This window comes from Neomonachus schauinslandi, chromosome 3, assembly GCF_002201575.2.
Source record: "Neomonachus schauinslandi chromosome 3, ASM220157v2, whole genome shotgun sequence".
NCBI lineage: Eukaryota > Metazoa > Chordata > Mammalia > Carnivora > Phocidae > Neomonachus > Neomonachus schauinslandi.
Window position 1 is genome coordinate 160,163,358 of NC_058405.1, and position 24,330 is coordinate 160,187,687.

At 40.9% G+C, this 24,330-nt stretch overlaps 1 protein-coding gene and 1 pseudogene across 1 annotated transcript in view; one reads left to right on the forward strand and one right to left on the reverse strand.

Moving 5' to 3' along the window:
* The window catches only part of SUMO1 (small ubiquitin like modifier 1), a 29,641-nt gene extending 12,591 nt beyond the window's left edge, over nt 1–17,050 (reverse strand). The window contains exons 1-2 of the mRNA XM_021702921.1: nt 16,900–17,050; nt 3,528–3,602 (exon numbers count right to left, since the gene is read on the reverse strand). Coding sequence (XP_021558596.1) covers nt 3,528–3,602; nt 16,900–16,911 — 87 coding nt within the window. The 5' untranslated portion in view covers nt 16,912–17,050. The remainder of the gene's footprint in view (nt 1–3,527; nt 3,603–16,899) is intronic.
* Nucleotides 17,051–18,920: 1,870 nt separating this feature from the next.
* On the forward strand, nt 18,921–20,999 carry LOC110592044 (annotated as a pseudogene).
* Nucleotides 21,000–24,330: the final 3,331 nt, after the last annotated feature.

Below are 24,330 nucleotides of genomic sequence, written 5' to 3' on the forward strand. Positions count from 1 at the left end.
ACTCAAAAATAAAAATAATAATCCAATTCAAAAATTGACAAAAGATTTGAAAAGACATTTCTTCAAAGAAGATGTACAAATGGCCAGTAAGAACATAAAAAGATGCTCAACATCTTTTTGGAATAGCATGTGACTCTTGGTCTCAGGGTAATGAGTTCAAGCCCCATGTTCAGTGTAGAGATTATACACATACATACATAAGCACAATGAGATACCACTTCACACACACCAGGATGACTATAATAAAAAAAGATAGATAACAACTATTGACCAGAACATAGAGAAACTAAATCTTCACACACTGCTACTGGGAACATAAAATTGTAAAGCCACTACTGGAGACCATTTGGCAGTTCCTCAAAAAGTTAAAGTCTACTATATTAGATCCAGTAATTCCACACCTAGATATATATCCAAGAGAATCAAACACATACATCCACACAAAACTGGTATGTGAATGTTCAGAGCAACATTATTCATAATAACCAAACTGAGGAAACAACCCAAATGTCCGTTAACTGATAAATGGATAACAAACTGTGGTATATCCATACAATGAAATATTATTCAGCCATAAAAAAGAATAAAATAGGGGCGCCTGGGTGGCTCAGTTGGTTAAGCGACTGCCTTCGGCTCAGGTCATGATCCTGGAGTCCCGGGATCGAGTCCCGCATCGGGCTCCCTGCTCAGCGGGGAGTCTGCTTCTCCCTCTGACCCTCCTCCCTCTCATGCTCTCTGTCTCTCATTCTCTCTCTCAAATAAATAAATAAAAAATATTTAAAAAAAAAAAAAAAGAATAAAATACTGATGCATGCTACAACTTGGATGAACTTTGAAAATATGCTAAATGAAAGAAACCAGACACAAAAGACCACATATCATGATTCCATTTATATGAAATGTCCAGAATAGGCAAATCCACAAACACAGAAAATAGATTAATGGTTGCTAGAGGCTGGTGGGAGAAAGGAGGATAGGGAGTACAGCTAATGAATACAGCATGTCTTTTTGGGATGATGAAAATGTTCTGGAACTAAATAGTGGTAATGGTTGTATAGCATATTCTTATGAACATACAAAAGTCATTGAATCATACACTTTAAAACGGTGATTTTTGGGGTGCCTGGCTGGCTCAGTCAGGGGAGTGTGCAACTCTTGATCTCAAGGTTGTAAGTTCAAGCCCCATGTTGGGTGTAAAGATTACTTAAAATAATAAAGGAACTTAGGGGGCACCTGAGTGGCTCAGTAGGTTGGGTGTCCCACTCTTGATTTCAGCTCAGGTCATGATCTCAGGGTCCTCGGATTGAGCCCTGTATTGGGCTTCCTGCTCAGCAGGGAGTCTGCTTGTCTGCCCACCCCCGTTGACACATGCGCACTCCCTCTCTCTCAAATAAATCTTTTCAAAAACATAAAAATAAACTCGGGGGTGAGGGGTGGGAAGATGGGTTAGCCTGGTGATGGGTTAAAGAGAGCACGTTCTGCACAGAGCACTGGGTGTTATACGCAAACAATGAATCATGGAACACTGCATCAAAAACTAATGATGTAATGTATGGTGATTAACATAACATAATAATAAAAATAAATAAATAAAAATAAACTCGGGGCACCTGGGTGGCTCGGTTGGTTAAGTGTCTGACTCTTGATTTCAGCTCAGGTCATGATCTCAGGGTCCTGGGATCTAGCCCTGCATCAGTCTCAGTGCAGAGTCTGTTTGTCCCTCTCCTTCTGCTCCACCGCCCCAACCCACTCTACCTCCCTCCCCCCTCAATCTCTCTCTTTCTTTCTCAAATAATGAAACCTTAAAAAAAATGCACTCTTTAATAAATAAAATGATTTTTATCATATGTGAATTAGACATTAATTTAAAATTTTCAAAATAAGGGTGCCTGGGTTGCCCGGTTGGTTAAGCATCTGCCTTTGGCTCAGGTCATGATCTTGGGAGTCCTAGGACTGAGTCCCACATGGGGCTCCCTGCTCAGCGAGGAGCCTGCTTCTCCCTCTCCCTTTGCTGGCTCCCGCTGCTGTGCTCTCTCTCTGTCAAATAGATAAATAGGGCGCCTGGGTGGCTCAGTTGGTTAAGCGACTGCCTTCGGCTCAGGTCATGATCCTGGAGTCCCTGGATCGAGTCCCACATCGGGCTCCCTGCTCAGCAGGGAGTCTGCTTCTCCCTCTGACCCTCCCCCCTCTTATGTGCTCTCTCTCATTCTCTCTCAAATAAATAAATAAAATCTTAAAAAAAAAAATAGATAAATAAAATCTCTAAAAAAAAAAAAATCTTAAAAAATAAAATTTTCGGGGCGCCTGGGTGGCTCAGTTGGTTAAGCGACTGCCTTCGGCTCAGGTCATGATCCTGGAGACCCGGGATCGAGTCCTGCATCGGGCTCCCTGCTCGGCGGGGAGTCTGCTTCTCCCTCTGACCCTCCCCCCTCTCATGCTCTCTCTCTCTCTCAAGTAAATAAGTAATATCTTTAAAAATAAAAAAATAAAAAATAAAAAAAAATAAAATTTTCAAAATAAGATAATCATAGAAAATGGGAAAAGCAGATGAACAAAGAATCTAAACGTAGTAGGTCAGTAGTAGCCTAATGCTACATCACAATGCCTACTTCACTCACTTCATCTCATCACGTATGCATTTTACCATCTCACATCACAAGGATGAGTACAGTATAGTAAGATATTTTGAGAGAGCACATTCACGTGACTTCTATTACAGTATATAGTTATAATTCTATTTTATTATTAACTATTATTGCTAATGTCTTACTGAGCCTAATTTACAAATTAAACTTTACCAGAGATATATATGTATAGGAAAAAACACAGTATTTATAGGGGTTCAGTACTATCCACAGTTTCAAGTATCCAATGGGGGTCTTGGAACATATCCCCGCAGATAAGAAGAGACTACTATATGAAGATTCATTCCTCTAACAATTTTCAACTAACCTTATTATCAGTATCTCAAAAAAGGCCAATAAAGATACAGTCTGAGAAAAAGAGGCGCCAGGAAAGAGAAAGGGGTCAGGAAAAGGGCTAAAAGGCCCTTTGATTTTAGTATTTACTGTATCTGCCACTGAAGATGCTAACCAAAAAAAAATGTTTTTATTTAGAGAAATTAAGATAATCTAAATCTGCCTAGATCAATAAAACAGTATCAGCCTCTTCTACCTCCAACAACAGATGCACATATAGTAAATGAAATGCCATTTTTATTTTATTTTAAAGATTTTATTTAATTTATTTGAGAGAGAGAAAGCACGTGAGTGCGCGTGTTTGCAGGAGGGGGAGGGTGCAGAGGAAGAGGGACAAGCAGACTTCCTACTGAGGGAGAGCCCAACACTGGCCCGATCCCAGGACCCCAAGATCGTGACCAGAGCTGAAGTCAGACGCTTAACTGGCTGAGCCACCCAGGTGCCCCCAAAATGCCATTTTTAAATAATTTGCCTTATTTAAATCATTTTTCCAGTGTCAGAAATTACTCACACTTGAGAGAGTTAAAGGAGAAAAATAATGAAACTCACCTGTCCAATGACTTTGAGTTTAATGTATTCTCCTTCCTTCTTATCCCCCAAGTCCTCAGTTGAAGGTTTTGCCTCCTGAAAGAAACGTACATTTAAAAAGTTCCTATATGCTATTTTACTTACTTACTTAATGAGTACCCATCATTCTGAGTACAAAATCTGCACTTGAGAATATTAAAAGCATTTATTTTCTCTGCCACGCCAATTAAGCAAAAAAAGTCCTAAGTCAATTGCTGTTTCAAACACCAATGCACTAGAAATCAAAAAAGAGATACCTCTTTTATTATAATATCCTACAGTAATGGTTCTAAAACTGCACCATGCATAGGAATCACCTGAAGGACTTTTTAAATGCCTGCTGGGCCCCACGCCCAGCTTTTTATTCAGTAGGTCTGGGCTAGGGCTGTAATTTGCATTTCTAATAAGTTACCAATTGGTGCTAATGCAGCTGGGTAGAGGAACAACCTAGAAACCACTACCCTACAGTCATCTCCTATTAGTTAGAAGTAGCTTGTTCTCCATAAATCCTTAAACATTCTGAATTCAAGATTCTCTTCTCACAGCCTATCAGGAGAAGTTATCTACTCCAATTGCAAAACTGTACCCAGAAACATAAATTAACCATATAACCATAAGCAAAGTCTATTTGGGAAGGAAAATTAAAGAGTATATTAGCCTAATGTACTCTAGAGTCAAATCAGCTTTATATCATCTACTTATTTTAGACTATCTGAAGCAATCTATCCAATTTTAAAAGAGTAGGTTTGGCTGAAAAAACTTAGGGGAATAAGTGCAGTAAGTAAAGTACAGCGTAGGTAGGGAAAGGAAAGAGGAGACAAAATTCGAAGAGAGAAAAGAGGGTTATAAAATAATTTCAAATGAAAGGATACTGAAATGAAAATGAAGTTAAAAGAATAAATTAGTTAAAACAATTTCATCATGAAATATCTAAGAAAAGCAAGCCATTTTACTAAAGGAAGTAGCTTGGAAAATTTCACTCAATAATGTGTTAAAAATAGCTTTCCTGTGTACCTTACCTTAATCTGGCCACCAAATTAGCCATGTTTAAATATATACTCTTTTGTAAAACATGTAACAACTTCTGTTAATCCACACTTTTTAAGAATATAACCAACTATGTTGTATTTTACAAGTAAAATAACAGGGCCATTACTACCTGCGTATCTCCTGCCAGTAACTTAAAATTAAAATTCAACATTCAAAATTTAACAGAACATATTAAACTACAAGTAGCTTTTAACTTTAAGATACAGGATAGAGTCCACTGTAATGCTTAGACAACAGAATTGACTTCGTTAGTGTAAATCCTTGCCTGTTCTTCATTCTGCAGTACTTTCAACATTTGCTGATTACTGCATATTACGGCAGCAGACAAAATGCACCTTCTTTAGTGAGACAGTATTTCACCTGAAAACTAGAGGACTGTCTTTAAATATAGTCTCACCACCACATTTCTATGAATTTATATTCATAGTAAACAGTTGCTTCTTCCTTTAAGTATCTAGGAAGGATAAGGACAGTTTATTCCATGCAGTGAAGAGCAATAAAGAGCAATGAAACCCTGAGTTCTCGTTTACTGCGAGGAAAAGGGGTGTTAGGAAGCGGTTGTTTGAATTAACACAAAGGAGGAAAACCCTCCACCCCACCCCCAGCAGCAATTCATCAGCACAATGGGAGTGATTTTGCTCCAGTTTCTTAGCTAAGATAGCTATAGAAGCTACTCAAGGACAAAAGAGTTCTTTCCTCTCCTCCAATCCCTCGTCCACACTGCTTTTCTAAAGCACAGCTTCTCTGATTGGGGAACTACTCTATCAAAAAGCATTAGTAGCTCCCCGTACTCTAAGGCCTAGAACCAAACTCCACAGCACCTAATTCAGTTCCTCCCTTACCAAACTCAATTCTCATTTTTCCCTCACCACTTTCTTTACAAACCTGAGGACTCAGTTAAGTTGGACTATTTGCTGTTCCCCAAATAAGTCTATCAGCATTCTTCCACCTTCAGCCCTTTGTGGTTCCTGTTTCCTTTATCTAGAATATATATCCTCCCTCAACCACTCCTGAAATCACCTCACAGAAATCCATCCCACACATCAGTTGAAGTCTAGTATTAAAAAAAAACTCTTCCAGGAACCACGGCACCCCCTAATCTTCCAACTGGGACTAATATTTTCCTTTCATGTTTGTATTTGCAATTTATTCATATCTTTCACGGCATTTATTTTCCAATTTTAAAATACTCCCTCCTCAACCATCTTCTCTAGTAGTCCTCATCTTTTTCTTCAAACTTCTTATAAGAGTACTCAGCATTGGGCGCCTGGGTGGCTCAGTTGGTTAAGCGACTGCCTTCGGCTCAGGTCATGATCCTGGAGTCCCGGGATCGAGTCCCGCATCGGGCTCCCTGCTCAGCAGGGAGCCTGCTTCTCCCTCTGACCCTCACCCCTCTCATGTGCTCTCTCTCTCTCATTCTCTCTGTCTCAAATAAATAAATAAATAAAGAGTACTCAGCATTAACTGTCTCCACTTTCACTATAATCTGGTTTATACGTTAGCATTTCACTTGACACTGCTCTCACCAAGGTTACCAGTTACAAGGTAACCAGACTCCTTATTGCTAAATCCATCAGACAGTTTCAAATCTTATTTTTAACTCTAACACAATAGACAGTGATGCCCTCTTCGCTAGATACTCTCTACCTTTGGCCTCCAAGTTTCCACTCTCCTCTCACCTTGACTAATTCTTTAAATGCTGGGGCTCCTCTGGATTCCACGTTTCCAATCCTCTGCTTTGTCTCCTTCAGTGACCCATGATTCCAACCACTTTTCAGATACTAATGACTCACAGTCATCCTCTCCAACCAGACAACTTTTCTGAGTTTTACATTCATTTATCCAAGTGCTTGACCATCTCCACTTTGGATGTCCCATGGGTACCTGAATATAAGTATCGAAAACTGAATGCATTATCTCTAACTCCTCTGTTAGATTTAACTTCTCCTTCCTGAAAACCACAATAAAAAAAGAAAAACAATTCCTCCTGGATTCCCAATTACAATAAATGGTCACCATACACTCAACTGCCCAAAACAGAAACTCAGGTGTCATCTTTGGCTAGTCTTCCTCTCTTAAATCTCACACTTAATCATTCATCATTCTGACAATGTTATCTCTTGGTGGCTCTCAAGTTTATTCTTCTCTCCATTCCACTGCCTTCTTTCAGGACTCATTGTTGTGCATGAATATTACTGCAACAGATGCCCCCAGTCTTCCTCCCTTCAATTCTCCAAACTACCACCAGAGCCATCTCTTTAAAATGCAATCTGATTTGCCCAGAATCTTCAGACAGAATCTTAAGTTCAAATTCCTGAGCTGACATACACGGATCCTTCATGTACTAGTCCCTACCTAGCAATCCAGCCTTATTTTCCTACCTCTCGTCCTAATAATATCCTTTGCTCCAGCCATATTGATCTACAATTCCTTACACATGGCACCCTCTACCCTATCTCCACCATCTCTGTACATGTTAATCACCTCTGCTTAGAATGCCCTTTCTTACCTTCTTTCCCTTTCAATACCACTCAAACATCACTTCCTACAAAATGATTTCTCTAATCACCCTCTTAAACATTCCCATAATGCTTACTTTCATCTATTAATCTTATTTTTATCTACTAATGCTTACTTTTATCTATAATAACCACATATTTGCATTTCTGTATCTTCTACCAGATTGAGTTCCTCACTGGCATACTTCATTGTATTTCTAATCAAGCACAATGACCAGTACTTTGAAGATATTCAATATGCTTGTTAAATAAATTAATGTTTTCTATGACAGCTTTGTCTTGACTTCCCTACAAGTTCACAAGGAGAGGACCCAAGTTTTTTCATCTTTATCCTCTCTGTAATGCCAGGCAAATACTAGGCAATTATTTAAAGCTTGTTGAATAAAATTAACATTATTTTCTGTATCATACCACAAAATCTTAATAATGCTTCATACTTCTACTATACACAATAGTTAGTCCAGATAAAGATCCTTTCAGTTTTTTATATTCACAGTTGGAAATAAAAGATAATTCACTTCAACTGCGTAAGAACATGTGAACAACTAGGATATGAAATTTCCAAAACTAAGCTGCCAGTTTCCCTAGTCACTACATTTTGGGGATCTCTTCCCAACTCTGAAGCACTATGGCAATGTCATCTGTAGCACTTGTTTAACGCCTCATGCTTGCCTAATGCAGTCATCCAACTTTTCATGGACCTTTTTTTTTTTTTGACAAACTAGTCCGAAAAATGAGAAGATCTTGGACAAAGAAGGCCAAAGACTGTCTCCAGTGATCTCAGTGTCTTTTTTATGTCTTCTTTCCTTCTCTCCCCCGTAAAAAAGCAGCTAATACAGAACAGTATGGAACACTAGTTACAAAACAGTGAAAGCATTCATTAAGCACTGGGTCTGGGGACACTAGGTCACCAGAGAAAACAGAATCCCAGAGAGGGCTGGTTGATTTGGCTGCAAAGGATACATAGCCCTAGAACAGAAGAAACTGGTAATGGAAAGAAAAGTAAATATATGTATGAGATCAAAGAGAGGAACCAGAAACCTCTAAATTTTCAGGTCTGTGTCATCCAGAGCCTGAATCATGGTAAATGGAATGGTAAAGGAATTTACCAGGCACGAGGCACTATCAACTCTTCCTTCCAAGACATAGAAGGAACAGCCTGAAAATAGAAGATGGCTGGATTTGGAAAGAGAACTAAACTGGAAAGAACAAAAAACCCAACAAATGTACAAAATTCATGAGAAAAATTTTACTGTGCCATTTCAGAGTCAAAAGAACAAGAACTCTGCTTAGAAGTATTGGCAATCGAAAGAAGGAAGAAAAGAAAGAAAGAGAAAGGAAGGAAGGAAGGAAGGAAGGAAAGGAAAGGAAAGAAAAAGAAAAAGAAAGAGAAAAGAAAAAAGCAGCATTGGCAATCAATATGCTGACAATTTAATCACATGAAGGGAGCATCACACTTAACTACCTCCAATTTGTCAATGACCCTTCCAAGCTGTAGAAGAATTGTTCATTCTTGGGGGGTAGGGGGAAGAGGCAGGAATCCTGGGGAAATACATATTTACTCTTATTTGATGACATTAACAAATCTTCATTTTTTAAGGTGTGATAACAGTATTGTTAAACAGTATTTTTACTGTTTTTTTACAGTATTTTAAAATGTGTAACAGCATTGTTAAAACAAAAAGTTCTTCTCTTTTAGAGATACATACTGAAACATTTACAGATGAAAATGATATAATGTCTGCCATTGCCTTCAAAATATGAGTGGATTGGAGCAGTGTAGATGAAATAAAATAGGCCAGACGATCAGTATATGGGTACAATTACAAACACACATTAAAGTTTTCCATAAAACCTTTCATAGAAAATGCATTCACTCAAAATATCAAAAAAAATCTCTTAACCATAGGTCTGACTAAAATAACTTCAGCTTATTTCACTTTATTTCCTAATGAAAAAAGTTCAACATGGGTAAGTAGGATAATTCTAATACTTACATCCATTATTAAAATATACAAAACCCGGGGCACCTGGGTGGGCTCAGCTGGTTAAGCCTCTGCCTTCGGCTCAGGCTCAAGTCATGATCCCGGGATCCTGGGATCAAGCCCGGAACTGGGCTCCCCGCTCAGCCAGGGTACTGGGATCAAGGCCCACATCAGGCTCCCTGCTCAGCAAGGAGCCTGCTTCTCCCTCCCCCTCTGCCTCTCTCTCTCAAATAAATAAAATCTTTGAAAATATATATACAAAACCCAAATTACAGTAACATCATCTCCCTCCTATTTCAAAGTATTTACAATTTTAAAACACAAAAATACACACACACTTTCAGTTTCATGCTGCGTATGTTCAAACTTAAGACACAGAACTGGAGATTTGGAATGGAACCAACCAGACTTAGCCCCATAACTTCAAGGTTTAAGTCAAGCTGTCCAGACACCGGATCTTCTGCAAATTTACATTCAACCCTAGAATTGTGGTTAAACACTAGATATACAACTTCTCAGGAACTAAAAATTATAATTGAAAAATCGCACTGGTTGTGTAAAACTACTCTTTGAGCCTAGACTATGGACCTAAGCAAAGCCTGGAACAAACTGGCTTGACTGTATACAAAAGTACCAGCAAACAGGTTTAGAGGTATGGCAGACATTGTTAATTAACTATTCAACATCCTTTTCCCCCTTTTTCCTTACAAAGAGAAGCCTAGGTTTGCCCAGCTAAAAAATACAAGCATTTCTCAGCTTCTCTTATGGCCATGTGACATAGTGCCGGCCAATGAGATAAAAGGTGACAGACTTTTTGTTGGCACATACTTTTCCCCTTTGCTCCATCCCTTTCTCCCGCCTGGAACAAAGGCACAAAGTAACCTCTTTGTGCCCACAGGAGACAGGCATGAGAGTGAAGACAGCTGTTATGGATGGGGGAAAAAGGAGTATGAAGGCATTGTGGGGCTGCCTTAATAGACCTGAACTACTATTATCTAGACTTCTTGTTCCATGAGAAAAATAAACTGGTTTTCTGTTATTCAGCCCAAAAGAAATCCAAGCAGACATAGAAGGTGCTGTAAATAGGTATCATTCACTTTATATTAAAAACAGAACCTAGAAAACTACCTCAATATGCATCAAAAGCAGAATGAGTAAGTAAATTGTGGTACAGTCATACAGTGGAATGCAATTTAGCAATGCAATTTAACAACATACAACTACACACAATATGGACAAATCTCCAAACAATGCTGAGCAAAAGAAGTCATATACAGAAGTACACACCATATGACTCCCATTTATGTAACACTGTAACATATAAAAACAGGCAAACTAATCTAGTAGTCAGGGCAATGGTTCACAATCTGAGTACTGGCTGCATGGATGTGTTCAGTTTGTGAAAATTCAGCAAACTGTACATTTATGTGCCTTTCTGATATATATATATTAATCTTTGGTAAAACTGTGAAAAATAACTGGGCCTAGATATTGAGAACAGAGTCCAGCAAACAGAACTCCACTCTTCCTTCAGATTCTCATTCGCTCAGTAAAGGCAATTGAATGCAAAAATAATGGTCAAAATAAAAAAGTGTAACAAATACAATGTATCCTTAAATAAACTGAAGTTATGTTGCAGGAATATCCACAATTTAAACTAGTAAGGGAGTGCCTGGCTGGCTGAGTAAGAAGAGCATGCAACTCTTTATCTCGAGGTCATGAGTTCAAGTACCACACTGGGTGTAGAGATTACTTAAAACAAATTAATTGGGGGGGGTGCTGGGTGGCTCAGTCATTAAGCGTCTGCCTTCAGCTCAGGTCCTGATCCCAGATTCCTGGGATCGATCCCCGCATCAGGCTCCCTGCTCAGCAGGAAGCCTGCTTCTCCTTCCCTCACTCCCCCTGCTTGTGTTCCTTCTCTGGCTGTCTCTGGCTGTCAAATAAATAAATAAAATCTTTTAAAATAAATTAATTTTCTTAAAAAATTTAACTGTAGGGGCGTCTGGGTGGCTCAGTCGTTAAGTGTCTGCCTTCGGCTCAGGTCATGGTCCCGGGGTCCTGGGATGGAGCCCCGCATTGGGCTCCCTGCTTGTCGGGAAGCCTGCTTCTCCCTCTCTCACTCCCCCTGCTTGTGTTCCCTCTCTCGCTGTCTCTGTCAAATAAATAAATAAAATCTTTAAAAAAAAAAAATTTAACTGTAAAAGTAAGATGCTCAGTAACAGGATGTGTGAACGTACCCACATGACTTTTTTTAAAGAAGCAGAGTATCAGAAAACGACCTCCCAAAAATCACTTTACAGAAAATTCTAAAGTGGGATACTAAACCTATCTTAGAGAAAATTATCCATAACAATCCCAATGTCCTAGAAGAAGCAAATGACCTGATCTTAGAGATAAAGTTACCAGATCTACTGCTAATAGAAATAAAGATCAAGAAGGAATGTAGGGGTGCCTGGGTGGCTCAGTCATTAAGCATGTGCCTTCGGCTCAGGTCATGATCCCAGGGTCCTGGGATCGAGCCCCGCATCAGGCTCCCTGCTCTGCAGGAAGCCTGCTTCTCCCTCTCCCACTCCCCCTGCTTGTGTTCCTTCTCTCGCTGTGTCTCTCTCTGTCAAATGAATAAATAAAATCTTTTAAAAAAAAAAAAAAAGAAGGACTGTAAAGGGGTGCCTGGGTGGCTCAGTTGGTTAACCATCTGCCTTGGGCTCAGGTCAGGATCCCAGGGTCCTGGGATAGGGCCCCACGTGAGGCTCCCAGCTCAGTGGGGAGCCTGCTTCTCCCTCTCCCAGCTGTCTGTGCTCTCTCTCTCGCTCTCTCTCTCAAAAAATAAATAAAATCTTAAAAAAAATTAAAAGGAATGTAAAAACATCATGAAAACTACTCCATGACAACCAACCCTTCCTCAATAGCGAAGAAACATCATGGAGGCTGAAAGAGGAGGAGGAAGATACCAGCTGCTTCAAGTTTTTGAGGCAGCTTTCCAATTCTAGGGCCTAGAATGGTGCTTAGTACATATTGCCATTCAATAAATACATGTTAAGTGAATGAATCTGACCACTCATTCCTTCAAAAACTTACTATCTAGTCACTGTGCTGGGCACTTTAGGAAAAAAGAATGAATAAAGCCTGATTCCTGACCCTCAAAAGCAGTCTAATGGAGAAAGACACTTAAGTACATAATTGTAACACTATATATACAAGCTGTAATAGAGACATTTTCAGCTTTGCTGGCAGTATCATAACCAATGAGGTTTATTCCAGGCGAGATTATGGCTAATATAATAGAGACCTTCTAACTGCTAAGGGGGTTAACAAGTATGAAGACATATTTGACAACTGCTTTACAGTTCTGAATTTGAACTATTCAACTAACCTTCATGAGTACTCCAACCGTAACAATCATGCTCGGTTTTCAAAATACTATTAAATATTGTTTTGGTGACATTCGCAATGTTTTATTATAACCTGTATGTCTGCAACATGCACTAGCAGCACCTCATATACTTATCAGAGAGAAGAGAGACTGTATCAATCCTCTCCTAGGGCATAGAATGCTTACTGTATGTATCACTAACTACATGCTCAAGTCATAGCTACAGTTTACCAATCTTATTATGTGATATAAATAGTAGCATAATTATGAATTTTAATATATATCCAATTCATCATATTCTCCTGCTATCTCAAGCTAACAGTAATATCAGTAAACATCAACAACAAGGAAGATATAAAGAATATTGCAGGGAATAATGCTATCCTGACAGAAGAAATACTATTAATGTGGTAGATTAAAGATAACCGTAAATTCTTTGTTACTGTTCCCATCGAGAAATGAAATCTAAATGCCTTTCCCTTGTTGACTATAGTTAATAATACTGTACTGCATATTTGAAAATTGCTAAGAGATTAGATCTTAAGTTCTCATTACAAGAAAAAAAATTGTAACTGTGTGGTGATGGTTGTTAAATAAGACATATTGGGGTGATCAATTCACAATACACACACAAATATCAAATCATTATGCTGTACATCTGAAGCTAACATGTTATATGTCAATTACCTCCCCAAAATAAATAAATAAATGCCTTTCCCTTGAATTTGGGCTGGTCTTAGTGATCTGCCTGACCAACAGAATGCAGAGGTGACTTCCAAGGCGAGGTCCTAAGGAAGCTTGAGGTTTCCACTTAGGGTTCTCTGGGAACATTCACACTCTTGCTCGCCCTGAGCCACCACAGATCAATACCCTGGAGTCCCTATATTGCACAAAACACATGGCCTCAGAGAGACCTTGTGACTTTATGAAGAGCCCATCCATCCCAACCCCCAACCATATAATCCCAGCTGAGGCCCCACACACCAAAAAGCAGTGGTAAGTCCAGCCCACAGAGCCCTGCCCAAATTGCAGATATATGAGCAAAATATAAAACTGCTGATTTAAGCCACTAAGTTTTGAGGTAGTTTGTAAGGTACCAAAAGATAACCAGAATTACACAATGCTTCCAAACCTTGACTAAAAGGAAAATAAAAGAAAATCATTTAGACTCTCTCTGAGGCGGGAGTGGGGAGAGTGAACCTGCTCACAACAGATTCAGTTAGCATTTCAAGTAAATCAGTCATCCAATTATTACAAATTAACAGACCTGAATTAAAGAGCTGAAGTTCATGCTCCCTTTGATGACTTGGGCATAGAGGAGAAAGGGGTTGAACACTATAAACCTGAATACAGGGAAGAAGGAAGGGAAAATATTTGTTCAAATTACCCATACCCATTTTGATAGTAAGCTTCTGGTTCTATATAAGTGCTTAGATTTGCTGCAAGGTGAGACCAGGCTAAAGGAGAGCACCCAATGAGATCTATTATTGGTTAAAGGCTAGTCTTTATCCTTTCTGAGGGGTCATGTACCTCTGATGAAAGCTATGGGCCCTTTCTCTCTAAAAGAAAAAATACACGTGTACAAATACTCACAAAACACCATACAATTTCAATGGATTTTCGGCCCTTAGGGTCCATGAATTTTGGGTTTAGAACCTGTTCTAGAGGATTATTCAGTAATGGTTCACAAATCCACTAGATAATGCTGGCATTGTTAGAATTAAAAGAAAGTATTTCACTCAAATTCACAAAATAATAATTTTTCACTCAACAATGGAGAATCCAGCAATTTAAGTCGTTTGATTTTAATGTCCACCTATTTTTTAACCTAAAATTGTTACTCAACTGCAATATCCTAGCACCAGACAACAAACTTCTGAGAGGTGCCTCAGAAAAGGCATCCTTCTAAAAAGATCTTGGTTTAAGCTAATATTGCCTCTTGGGCTGTGGTTCAGTCTCATGCTGCTGATATTGCACAGTAATAACTTGAGATTCTTACTCTTGCTCATAAGCCTCTTAAGGGTAAGAGTTCAGCTTCGTACCACTTTAAATCCTTAGCACCCAACACTGATATTGTACTGGGTCTTGATTATTAATAACGATGCTGGTGAAACAGACTAGAGCAACAGTTCTCAAACTTTTTGGTCTCATTACTCTTTTACACTCTGAGAAATTATTTAGAACCCCATAAAGCTTTTGTTAGGTTGGTTATATTTATTGAGGTCTACAGTATCAAACATTGAAACTGAGAAACGTTTTAAGTATTCATTAATTCATTCAAAAATAACAATAAACCCACTATTTATCAGCAGATAACATATATTTTATTGAAAATGTTTTTGAAAACAAAACTAGCGAGGGACGCCTGGGTGGCTCAGTGGTTGGGCATCTGCCTTCAGCTCAGGTCATGATCCCAGGATCCTGGGATCAAGTCCCACATTGGGCTCCTTGCTCAGTGAGGAGCCTGCTTCTCCTTCTGCTTGCCGCTTCCCCTGCTTGTGCTCGCTTGCTCTTTCTCTCTCTCTCTCTGACGAATAAATAAATAAAATCTTAAAAAAAAAAAAAAACCCTAGCGAGAACAACACTATTTTGCATTTTTGCAAATCTCTGGCTTATAAGAGAAAACAGCTGGATTTTCACATCTGTTTCTACATTTCAATCTGTTGTGATATCACACGTCATGTTAGTGTTTAGAAAACACCAGTGAACATTCATGAAAGGACGACAATGAAAAAGACCAATAATTCCTAGTATTATCATTAAAATAGTTCTGACCTCAAGGACCTTCTAAAAAAGAATCTGAAGAACATCTGGCCACCTGTTAGTGTACAAAGTCCGTTATTTCTTCCTTCATGTCTCTCTTAATGACTGGAATTCAAACTGGAGCAATAAATTCTACAATTTAGTTTATAATTCTTTCTGTACATTGCTCTTTCGTCAGACTATAGTAAATTTCAACATGCTTCCTAACATCAAAATAAAAGGCTGATGAAACTAAGCATTTACCTGTTCTTTCCTCCCTGGTAACCAAGTAAACAACTATCCAGGGAGATACTTATAATGCCACTTATAATTCCCATACCAATTTAGGAATTAATCTAGACTGTTAGTTAAGAAGATCCATCCAAAACTAATCTAGATTATGATTAAGCTATAAAAATATCAGCGTACATTTGCCCAATAGTACAAATCCACAAAAGCCTCACTTGCTCTCACCCAGTGGTACAAAACTGAACCGGGTTAAAAGCCAGGGGAATAACTGTGTTAAATTTAAAAGTTCAAGTACATTATGGAGTTGAATGAAAAACAAATTTTCTAAATAACTATCACTAAATAAGCAAAAGATCCAAAAAGACTTTTAAAAGTCAAAGTCTTCCGAGCAAACAAAACGAAGTCCAGACAAAAACCTTATGAATTAAAAACTAGCTATAAACGTGGTTAACTGAAGAAGAAGGATGAGGAAGAAAAACTTACGAAGCAAAACTGAACACTCCTGATCGAGTGCAAATCCCAAGTAAATTCTTGATATTAACACTGAGATGGTACACTCTGCCGTTATAGCTTTCACAGCTTTCTGTGACTATTATGCAACTGCTCTACACACACGCAGTTTTCCTATCTTTTCCCTCAAAAGTATCAGTCAGCTTGAGGTTAATGCCCAGATGAATGTTTTCTGTTGCTCTGGCAGTTTTGTTCTACTTTGTTTCTTGGTTATTCTGAGCGCTCTCTTACAACTGGAGAGTTGCTGAACCAATCCCGAGTAAGAAATGGGAAAGTACAAGAAAAGAGGCGACAGCTCTGCACCACCACACGGAAAAAGACTCAGCCGAGCAGCGGCGGCCCTGCCCTAGCTGCAATCCGAACAGAAAGCAGAGCTTTTTAGGTTCCCAGCAACACCAGACGTCTCCCGCCCCCACGTCCCCACTCCTGGACTATCTAAACACCGAGACCCAAAAAGTGGAGTCCACCCGCTTTTCAGGGCCAGAGAGTCTCCCGGGCTGGGATTCTCTCCCGTTACATAACTGGGGCCTAGCGCCCTGCTTCTGCAGTCAGTCTCCAGGACAGGGAGACGGACGTGTTCCCCAGGGACCCTCTCAGGGAGGTGGAAGCTGGGCTCTGCACCTGGTCGACCCCGGAAAAAGAAGGGGGAACCACTCGAGGGAGGCCGCAATCAGAGACGCTGGGGCACAGGGGGTGATGAGCAGGCCCGGAGAGGAGCAGGGCGGCTCCCGGAGGCCCACGGCAGGCCCCGGCGTCTCCGACACTAGTCCACTCCCCTCCCTCTCCGGCCGAGTCCCACCGGCCGCCCCCTCCCCCATTCCGCGCTCCCCTCCCCCGCGTCTCCATCCCCGGCCCCAGCCGAGAGGCAGGCGGACCAGCCGAGTAAGGCCTCGGCCACGGCCAAAGCACCGCTCCCAACCCAGTACCTGGTCAGACATGGTGACGGTGGCTTCACCCAGGGTCTCCGCACAGCAGCGGCCTCGGGTAGGCAGAACCTCGCTCCGGGGTTTACAAATCCGTCTATCTTCCCCACAGCACAACACCGCGGCTGGAGGGACTTCCGCTACGCGTTGCGTCACTTCCGCTACGGATTGGGAGGAGGGATAGGGAAAAGAGGAAAGGCGAGGCGGGAAAACGGGTGGGGGAGCTGCCCCGAGGCGAGAGGGCCCAGGAGCTGCTTTATTGGTGGTCGCTCGAGTGAATTAACAACAGTCTCCTCAGCTCCACTGAGGACTAGACGTTTCGCCTCCGTCCGGAGCCTGTCCTCCAGGGGAAAAGTTCCGCGTCTTAGTGTTTGGAAACATACTAACAGCCGCACTCCTGCCCCTCTGACACTTAGCACGTTTTTGGAAAGCTGAGCTAAGATATTTCTATTGTCTCTTCCTGGCCTTGCTCGTCAACTTCCCCAAGTACAGTGGATTGAATACTAGTGCTTTTTACCGTACAGCTAACTTTTGATTAATCGGCCACTCTGCCTAGCACATGACCTTGATTTTTTTTAAAAAAAGCAAAACAAAACAAAACGATCCCATTGGATACGATCTTGATGGCTACTGATGAAAGAGATTCTTGGGAAAGTTTTAAACCAGTGGGGAGGGGGAGGTAATTCTGACCCTTGAATTAGTTGCTTTAAGTTAAAGAATGATTGTTTATATGACTTCTTTAAAATACAGTGGCCCTGCTAGCATAAGGGTAGAAGATAAGGATTTAGACAAATGAAATAGAATTGAGATTCTGGAAATAATAAACCCTGACACACTGACTAATTTTTTACAAGAATATCAAGACAATTTAATGGTGAAAGGATTTTTCAACAAATGTTACTGAGACAACTGGATATCCACGTGCAAAACACTGAATTTGGATCACTACCTCACAACAAATGAAAAATTAACTTTAATGGACCAAAGGCCTAAATGTAAGCACCAAAACTATAAAACTCTGAGGAGATGGAGCGCCTAGGTGACTCAGTTAAGCGAGGGACTCTCAATTTTGCTCAGGTCATGTTCTCAGGGTTGTGACATCAAACCCCATCTTGCCTCTGCGCTCAGCACAGTCCGCTTGAGATTCTCTCTCTCTCTCTCCCTCTGCCCTTCCCACCTGCGCACTCTCTCTAAATAAATAAGTTAATAAAAAAAAAAACTCCGGATAAAACAGGCATAAATCTCCTTGGCCTTTGATTAGGCAATGGATTCTTAGGTATGACACCAAAAACACAAGCAACCAAAGAAAAATAAATTAATTAAACTTCATCAAAATTAAAAACTTTTGTCTTTTGTGTTGAAAAAATCTAAAGAATGAAGAAAATATTTGCAAATAATATATCTGATAAGTATCTAATATTCAGAATACAGAAAGAACTATTACAATTCAATCATAAAAATATAAATAATGCAATTTTTAAATGGGCAAAAGATCTGAATAGACATTGCTCCTAAGAAAATATGCAAATGGACAAATGGACATGAAAAACGTTCACCATTATTAGCCATCAGAGAAATGCATATTAAAACTACAATGAGGGGCACCTGGGTGGCTCAGCCGGTTGAGCTTCCGACTCTTGATTTCGGCTCAGGTCGTGTTCACCAGGTCGTGGGATGAAGCCTCATGTCCAGCTCCCCGCTCAGCAGGCAGTCTGCTTCTCTCTCTCCTCCCCTCCGCCTGCTGGACTGTGCACATGGATGCTGCCTCTCTCTCTCTCTCTCTCTCTCTCTGAAGTGAATAAATTAAAACACACACACACACAATGAGATACCACTTCATGCCTACTAGAATATCTGTAATCAAAAAGACAGATGACAATAATTGACAAAGATATGGAGAAATTGGAACTTGTATACTGCTAAGTGGAAATATAAAATGCTTTGGACCTTTCCGTGCTACCCAGGGAGAGGTCCCTACAGTGTTGTTTTGCATTCCCATTGTAACTTAAAGGGAAACTTTCACAATGTCCAGAGACATTGATGTCCTGCAAATGAAGGAGGAGGATGTCCTCAAATTCCTTGCAGCAGGAACGCACTTAGGTGGTACCCGCCTTGACTTCCAAATGGAACAGTACATCTACAAAAGGAAAAGCGATGGTATCTACATCATAAATCTGAAGAGAACCTGGGAGAAGCTTCTGCTGGCAGCTCGTGCCATTGTTGCCATTGAAAAGTCAGCTGATGTCAGTGTCATATCGTCCAGGAATACTGGCCAGCGAGCTGTGCTGAAGTTCGCTGCTGCTACCTGAACCACTCCTATTGCTGGAAGCTTCACTAACTGGATCCAGACAGCCTTCTGGGAGCTGAGACTTACGGTGGCTACTGATCCCAGGGCTGATCACCAGCCTCTCACAGATTCATCTTACGTTAACCTGCCTACCACCGCTCCGTGTCACACAGACTCTCCCCTGCACTGTATGGGCCTTGCAACAAGGGAGCTCACTCAGTGGGTCTGCTGTGGTAGATGCTGGCCAGGGAAGTTCTGTGCATGCGTGGCACCATTTCCCATGAACACCCATGGGAGGTCATGCCTGATCTGTACTTCTATAGGGTCCTGAAGAGATTGAAAAGGAAGAGCAGGCCACTGCAGAGAAGGCTGTGACCAAGGAGGAATTTCAGCATGAATGGACGGCTCCAGCTCCTAGGTTCACTGCTATTCAACCTGAGGTGGCAGACTGGTCTGAAGGTGAGCAGGGGCCCTCGGTGCCTATTCAGCGGTTCCCTCCCGAGGACTGGAGCGCTCAGCCGGCCACGGCAGGGCGCCTGGGTGGCTCAGTCTGTTAAGCATCTGCCTTCTGCTCAGGTCATGATCCCAGAGTCCTGGGATTGAACCCCGCATCGGGCTCCCTGCTCAGTGGGGAGCCTGCTTCTTCCTCTCCCTCTGCTGCCCACCCCTGCTTGTGCTCTTTCTGTCTGACAAATAAATAAATAAAATTTAAAAAAGAAAAATTTTGGGGCGCCTGGGTGTCTCAGTCGGTTAAGTGTCTGCCTTCGGCTCAGGTCATGATCTCAGGGTCCTGGAATCGAGCCCCACATCGGGCTCCCTGCTCGGCGGGAAGCCTGCTTCTCCCTCTCCCACTCCCCCTGCTTGTGTTCCCTCTAGTGCTGTCTCTCTCCCTGTCAAATAAATAAATAAAATCTTAAAAAAAATAAAAATAAAAAATAAATAAAAATTTAAATAAATAAGTAAAAAACATTGACTCACTGAATCATATAGATTTCCTAAATGTTGACATATTTCATTATAAAATTTTAAAAATCATATTATTTTCACAGACTCATCAAAAAACATCATCAATAATATTATTTTTGGACTTATCAGAAAAAAACTTGTATTCATCACTGTCAAATTCACAATGATGAATACAAGTTTTCCAAAATGCTAATTTTTGTGTAAAAGCTCAGATTTTGTCATTGACAACAAATATTGGCAATTGTTTTCTTTGTTAGACTTATTTCTCCATTTTTTTGAGAAAATATCTGCTATATTTCTAAGTTTGAATAATGATTATTGACCTGCCATTTGTTCTATCACTTAAAAACAGTGTTCCTTTTTTTTTTTTAAGTGGCTAAATCACCTTGTAACTCAATCTTTTGTGTGCTTTTCCTGGAGATAGCCATCTTATGGAGAAGAAATAGCTGTATTTCTTCATTAATAAAATTAGTGTTTTTGTGTCCTACTGCTGCTATAACAAATTTCCACAAACTTCATGGCTTACAACACCACAATTTATCATCTTACAGTTCTGAAGTCAGAAGTCAAGGTGTTGCAGGGCTATGTTCCTTCTGGAGGCTCGAGAGGAGAATTCCTTTTCTTACCTTTTTCAGCTTCAGGAGGCCACCTGCATTTTTTGGTTTGTGGTCCCTTCCTTCATCTCCAAAGCCTGCTGGATCTTTAGCAACTACCTTCCCTCCCCTACACTCTTCCCTCTACCTCTCCTTCTCCTTAGCTTCTGTCTGTGGTCACATCTGCTTCTCTGACTCTGACCCTTATGTCTCCCTTGTCTAAGAACTCTTGTGATTACATTGAACTATCTAAGTAATCCAGGATAACCACCTCATCTCAAGATCCTTATTCACACCTGCACAATCCTATCTGCCATGGAAGGTAACATATTCATATTTCCGGGAGTAAGAAGTGGACATCTTGGGGCACCTGGGTGGTTCAGTCAGTTAAACTTCTGCCTTCGGCTCAGGTCATGATTCCAGGGTCCTGGGATCGAGCCCCACATGGGGCTCCCTGCTCCATGGGAAGGCTGCTTCTCCCTCTCCCACTCCCCCTGCTTGTGTTCCCTCTCTCGCTGTCTCTCTCTGTCAAATAAATAAATAAAATCTTAAAAAAAAAAAAAAAAGAAGTGGACATCTTTAGGGGACCATTGTCCAGCCTACCACAATTAATTTTTTACTGTTTCATCAAGGACATTCTTAGGTGAAACTAGTTTTTTTTTTTTTTCAAGCGCGTCACAGTGAGGAGTACAATGAATGCTAGCATAGTTGGCATCACTGTCTTGATTCATGCTAAAATGCCAGCAGTTTTATAAACTATGGCTTTGCATTATCAGTGCTAATGTTCACACAGTGAATAAAGCAAATAATATCTAAATATTATTATGAAAATAATTTTGACCTTGCAGGCCTCCTGGAAAGGCCTCAGGTCCTCTGTATCCCACGGGCCATATTTTGAGCTAGAGGGAGGGAAGTAAGAGCTTTTCCTGGCCTAGATGAGTGAGAAGAGGAAAAGAGGCAAGCATGACAAATTCTGTATGGTAGAACCATGGTTTGGGAGGGAGGAGCTAGAAAGAAAACACCAGAAAGGAACGTAAGGGACCATTCACAGAAAATCTAGTAAACTATATTAGGAAATTTGGACTTAATCCTGATATGCATAGGCTTGGACGTGGAGGGGCAAGGGGGACATAAAGTGTTTTTAATCAGGGGAAGTGAGAATACAAGATTGCAGTGTGGGAAAGCAAGACAATAAGAGGGAGGGAAAGAAGAGAATGAGAGGGAAGTAAGTTAGGAAGCTGCAGCAGTAATCCAAAAGAAAAAAAGAGAATGACAGGGAATTAGACTGATGGTAGTAGGGCTGGAAATGAAATTGATACAATCAGCAAGTTTGGGTAATTAATTGGATTCTGACTTGAGTAACCTGACATGGTGATATCATTTTAAGATTTGATACAGGGGCGCCTGGATGGCTCAGTCGTTAAGCATCTGCCTTTGGCTCAGGTCGTGATCCCGGGATCCTGGGATCGAGCCGCATCAGGCTCCTGCTCGACGGGAAGCCTGCTTCTCCCTCTCCCACTCCCCCTACTTGTGTTCCCTTTCTCGCTGTGTGTCTCTCTGTCAAATAAATAAAATCTTTAAAAAAAAAAAAAAAAGATTTGATACAAAACCTTGGAGAAGGGGCACCTGGATGGCTCAGTTGGTTAAGTGACAACTCTTGGTTTCGGCTCAGGTCATGATCTTAGGGTTGTGGTCTCAGGATCATGAGATCAAACCCTGTGTGAGGCTCTGCACTCAGTGTGGAGTCTGCTTGAGATTCTCTCTCTTTCTCTCTGCCCCTCCCACTTGTGCTCTCTCTCTCTTTCAGATAAATAAATCTTAAAAAAAAAAAAAAAAAAAAGAAAAGAAAACGTTGGAGAAGAGGAGCAGATTTGCAAAGAAAAAATTGGTAAGTTTTTGTTTGTTTGTTTTTAAGATTTTATTTATTTATTTGACAGAGAGATAGAGAGAGAGCACAAGTAGGCAAAGTGGCAGGCAGAGGGAGAGGGAGAAGCAGGTTCTCTGCTGAGCAGGGAGCCCCATGCAGGGCTCGATCCCAGGACCTGGGATCATGACCTGAGCCGAAGGCAGACACTTAACCAACTGAGCCACCCAGGTGCCCCAAAAATGGTAAGTTTTAAATGTAAGTGTGCAGTGCCCAGCATCACCCAAGGAAAGATGTCCAGGAAGCAGTTGATATGATTTGGAGCACTGAGAGAATTCTGGACTGAAGTTAAGAGATTTGGAATCACTGACATATAAATGTTGTTGGGGCACCTGGTGGCTCAGTCAGTTGGGTGCCAACTCTTGGTTTTGGCTCAGGTCATCATCTAGAGGTCATGGGATCAAGCCCCACATCGGGCTCCATGCTCAGCAGGGAGTCTACTTAGGGTTCTCTCTCTCCCTCTCTCTCTGCCCCTCCCCCTTCTTGTGTGCACACACTCTCTCTCTAAAAGTATATATATATATATATGTGTGTGTGTATATATATGTATAATAAATGTTGATGATAATTGTTAACACTTATTGAGTGGCAGATGCTCTTCCAAGTACTATACATTTATTATTTCACTTAGTCTTATAAAGTAATAAAACTATCCTCATCTCATAGATGAGAATACAGAGACAAGAGAGATTGAATTCACCCAAGTGATGGAGTCAGTATTTGAACTCCAGTTCCTTCAGTGATTTACAACAGGTAGAAAGGACAGAAGAAATGCTCCCTGTAGGATACCCATCAAAATCAACTGAACCTCTGAGAGTTAGATGAATGCCCTTGGGAGTTTATTCCTCTTGTTTTTTTCCTCACTCTTAACCTCTAGAATCACAGCCAGAGTAAACCACAATTATTGCCAGAAGTGTCTTACGTTTCTCAGGTGTGGTATGGCAATAAGAGAGTGGCTTGGATTTAAGATCTCAGAGGTGGAGAAATTCTTGGTGATAACATGGACTAGGGTATGGCCATGGAAGTGTGAGGTTAAAGTCTCAGAAATGAGCAGATAAAGGAATAGAATATTAGATATAGAATATACCTATATTATTCTATATAAATATAGAATAATAGTTTCTATCACATAGAAACTGATTTCACAGGGTGCCTGGGTGGCTCAGTCAGTTAAGCATCTGCCTTTGGCTCAGGTCATGATTCCAGGGTCCTGGGGTTGAGCCCCACATCGGACTCCCTGCTCAGTGGGGAGTCTGCTTCTCCCTCTCCCTCTGCCTCTCCCCACTGCTTGTGCTCTCTCACTCACTCTCTCTCTCTCTCTCAAATAAATTAATAAAATCAAAAGAAAGAAAGGAAGAAAGGAAGAAAGAAACTGACTTCACTCAAGATGACTGCAGGGCCTGGAGTGTAGGGAAGCCAACTGAACCAGTCAATGAGTTTGGCAGATGGCAGTAAAGAGGAAGAACAAGTTTTTAAACTCAATGGAGGAGGGGCACCTGGGTGGCTCAGTCGTGAAGCGTCTGCCTTTGGCTCAGGTCGTGATCGTGGGGTCCTGGGATCGAGTCCCGCATCGTGCTCCCTGCTCTGCAGGAAGCCTGCTTCTCCGTCGGCTTGTGTTCCCTCTCTTGCTGTCTCTCTCTCTGTCAAATAAATAAATAAAATCT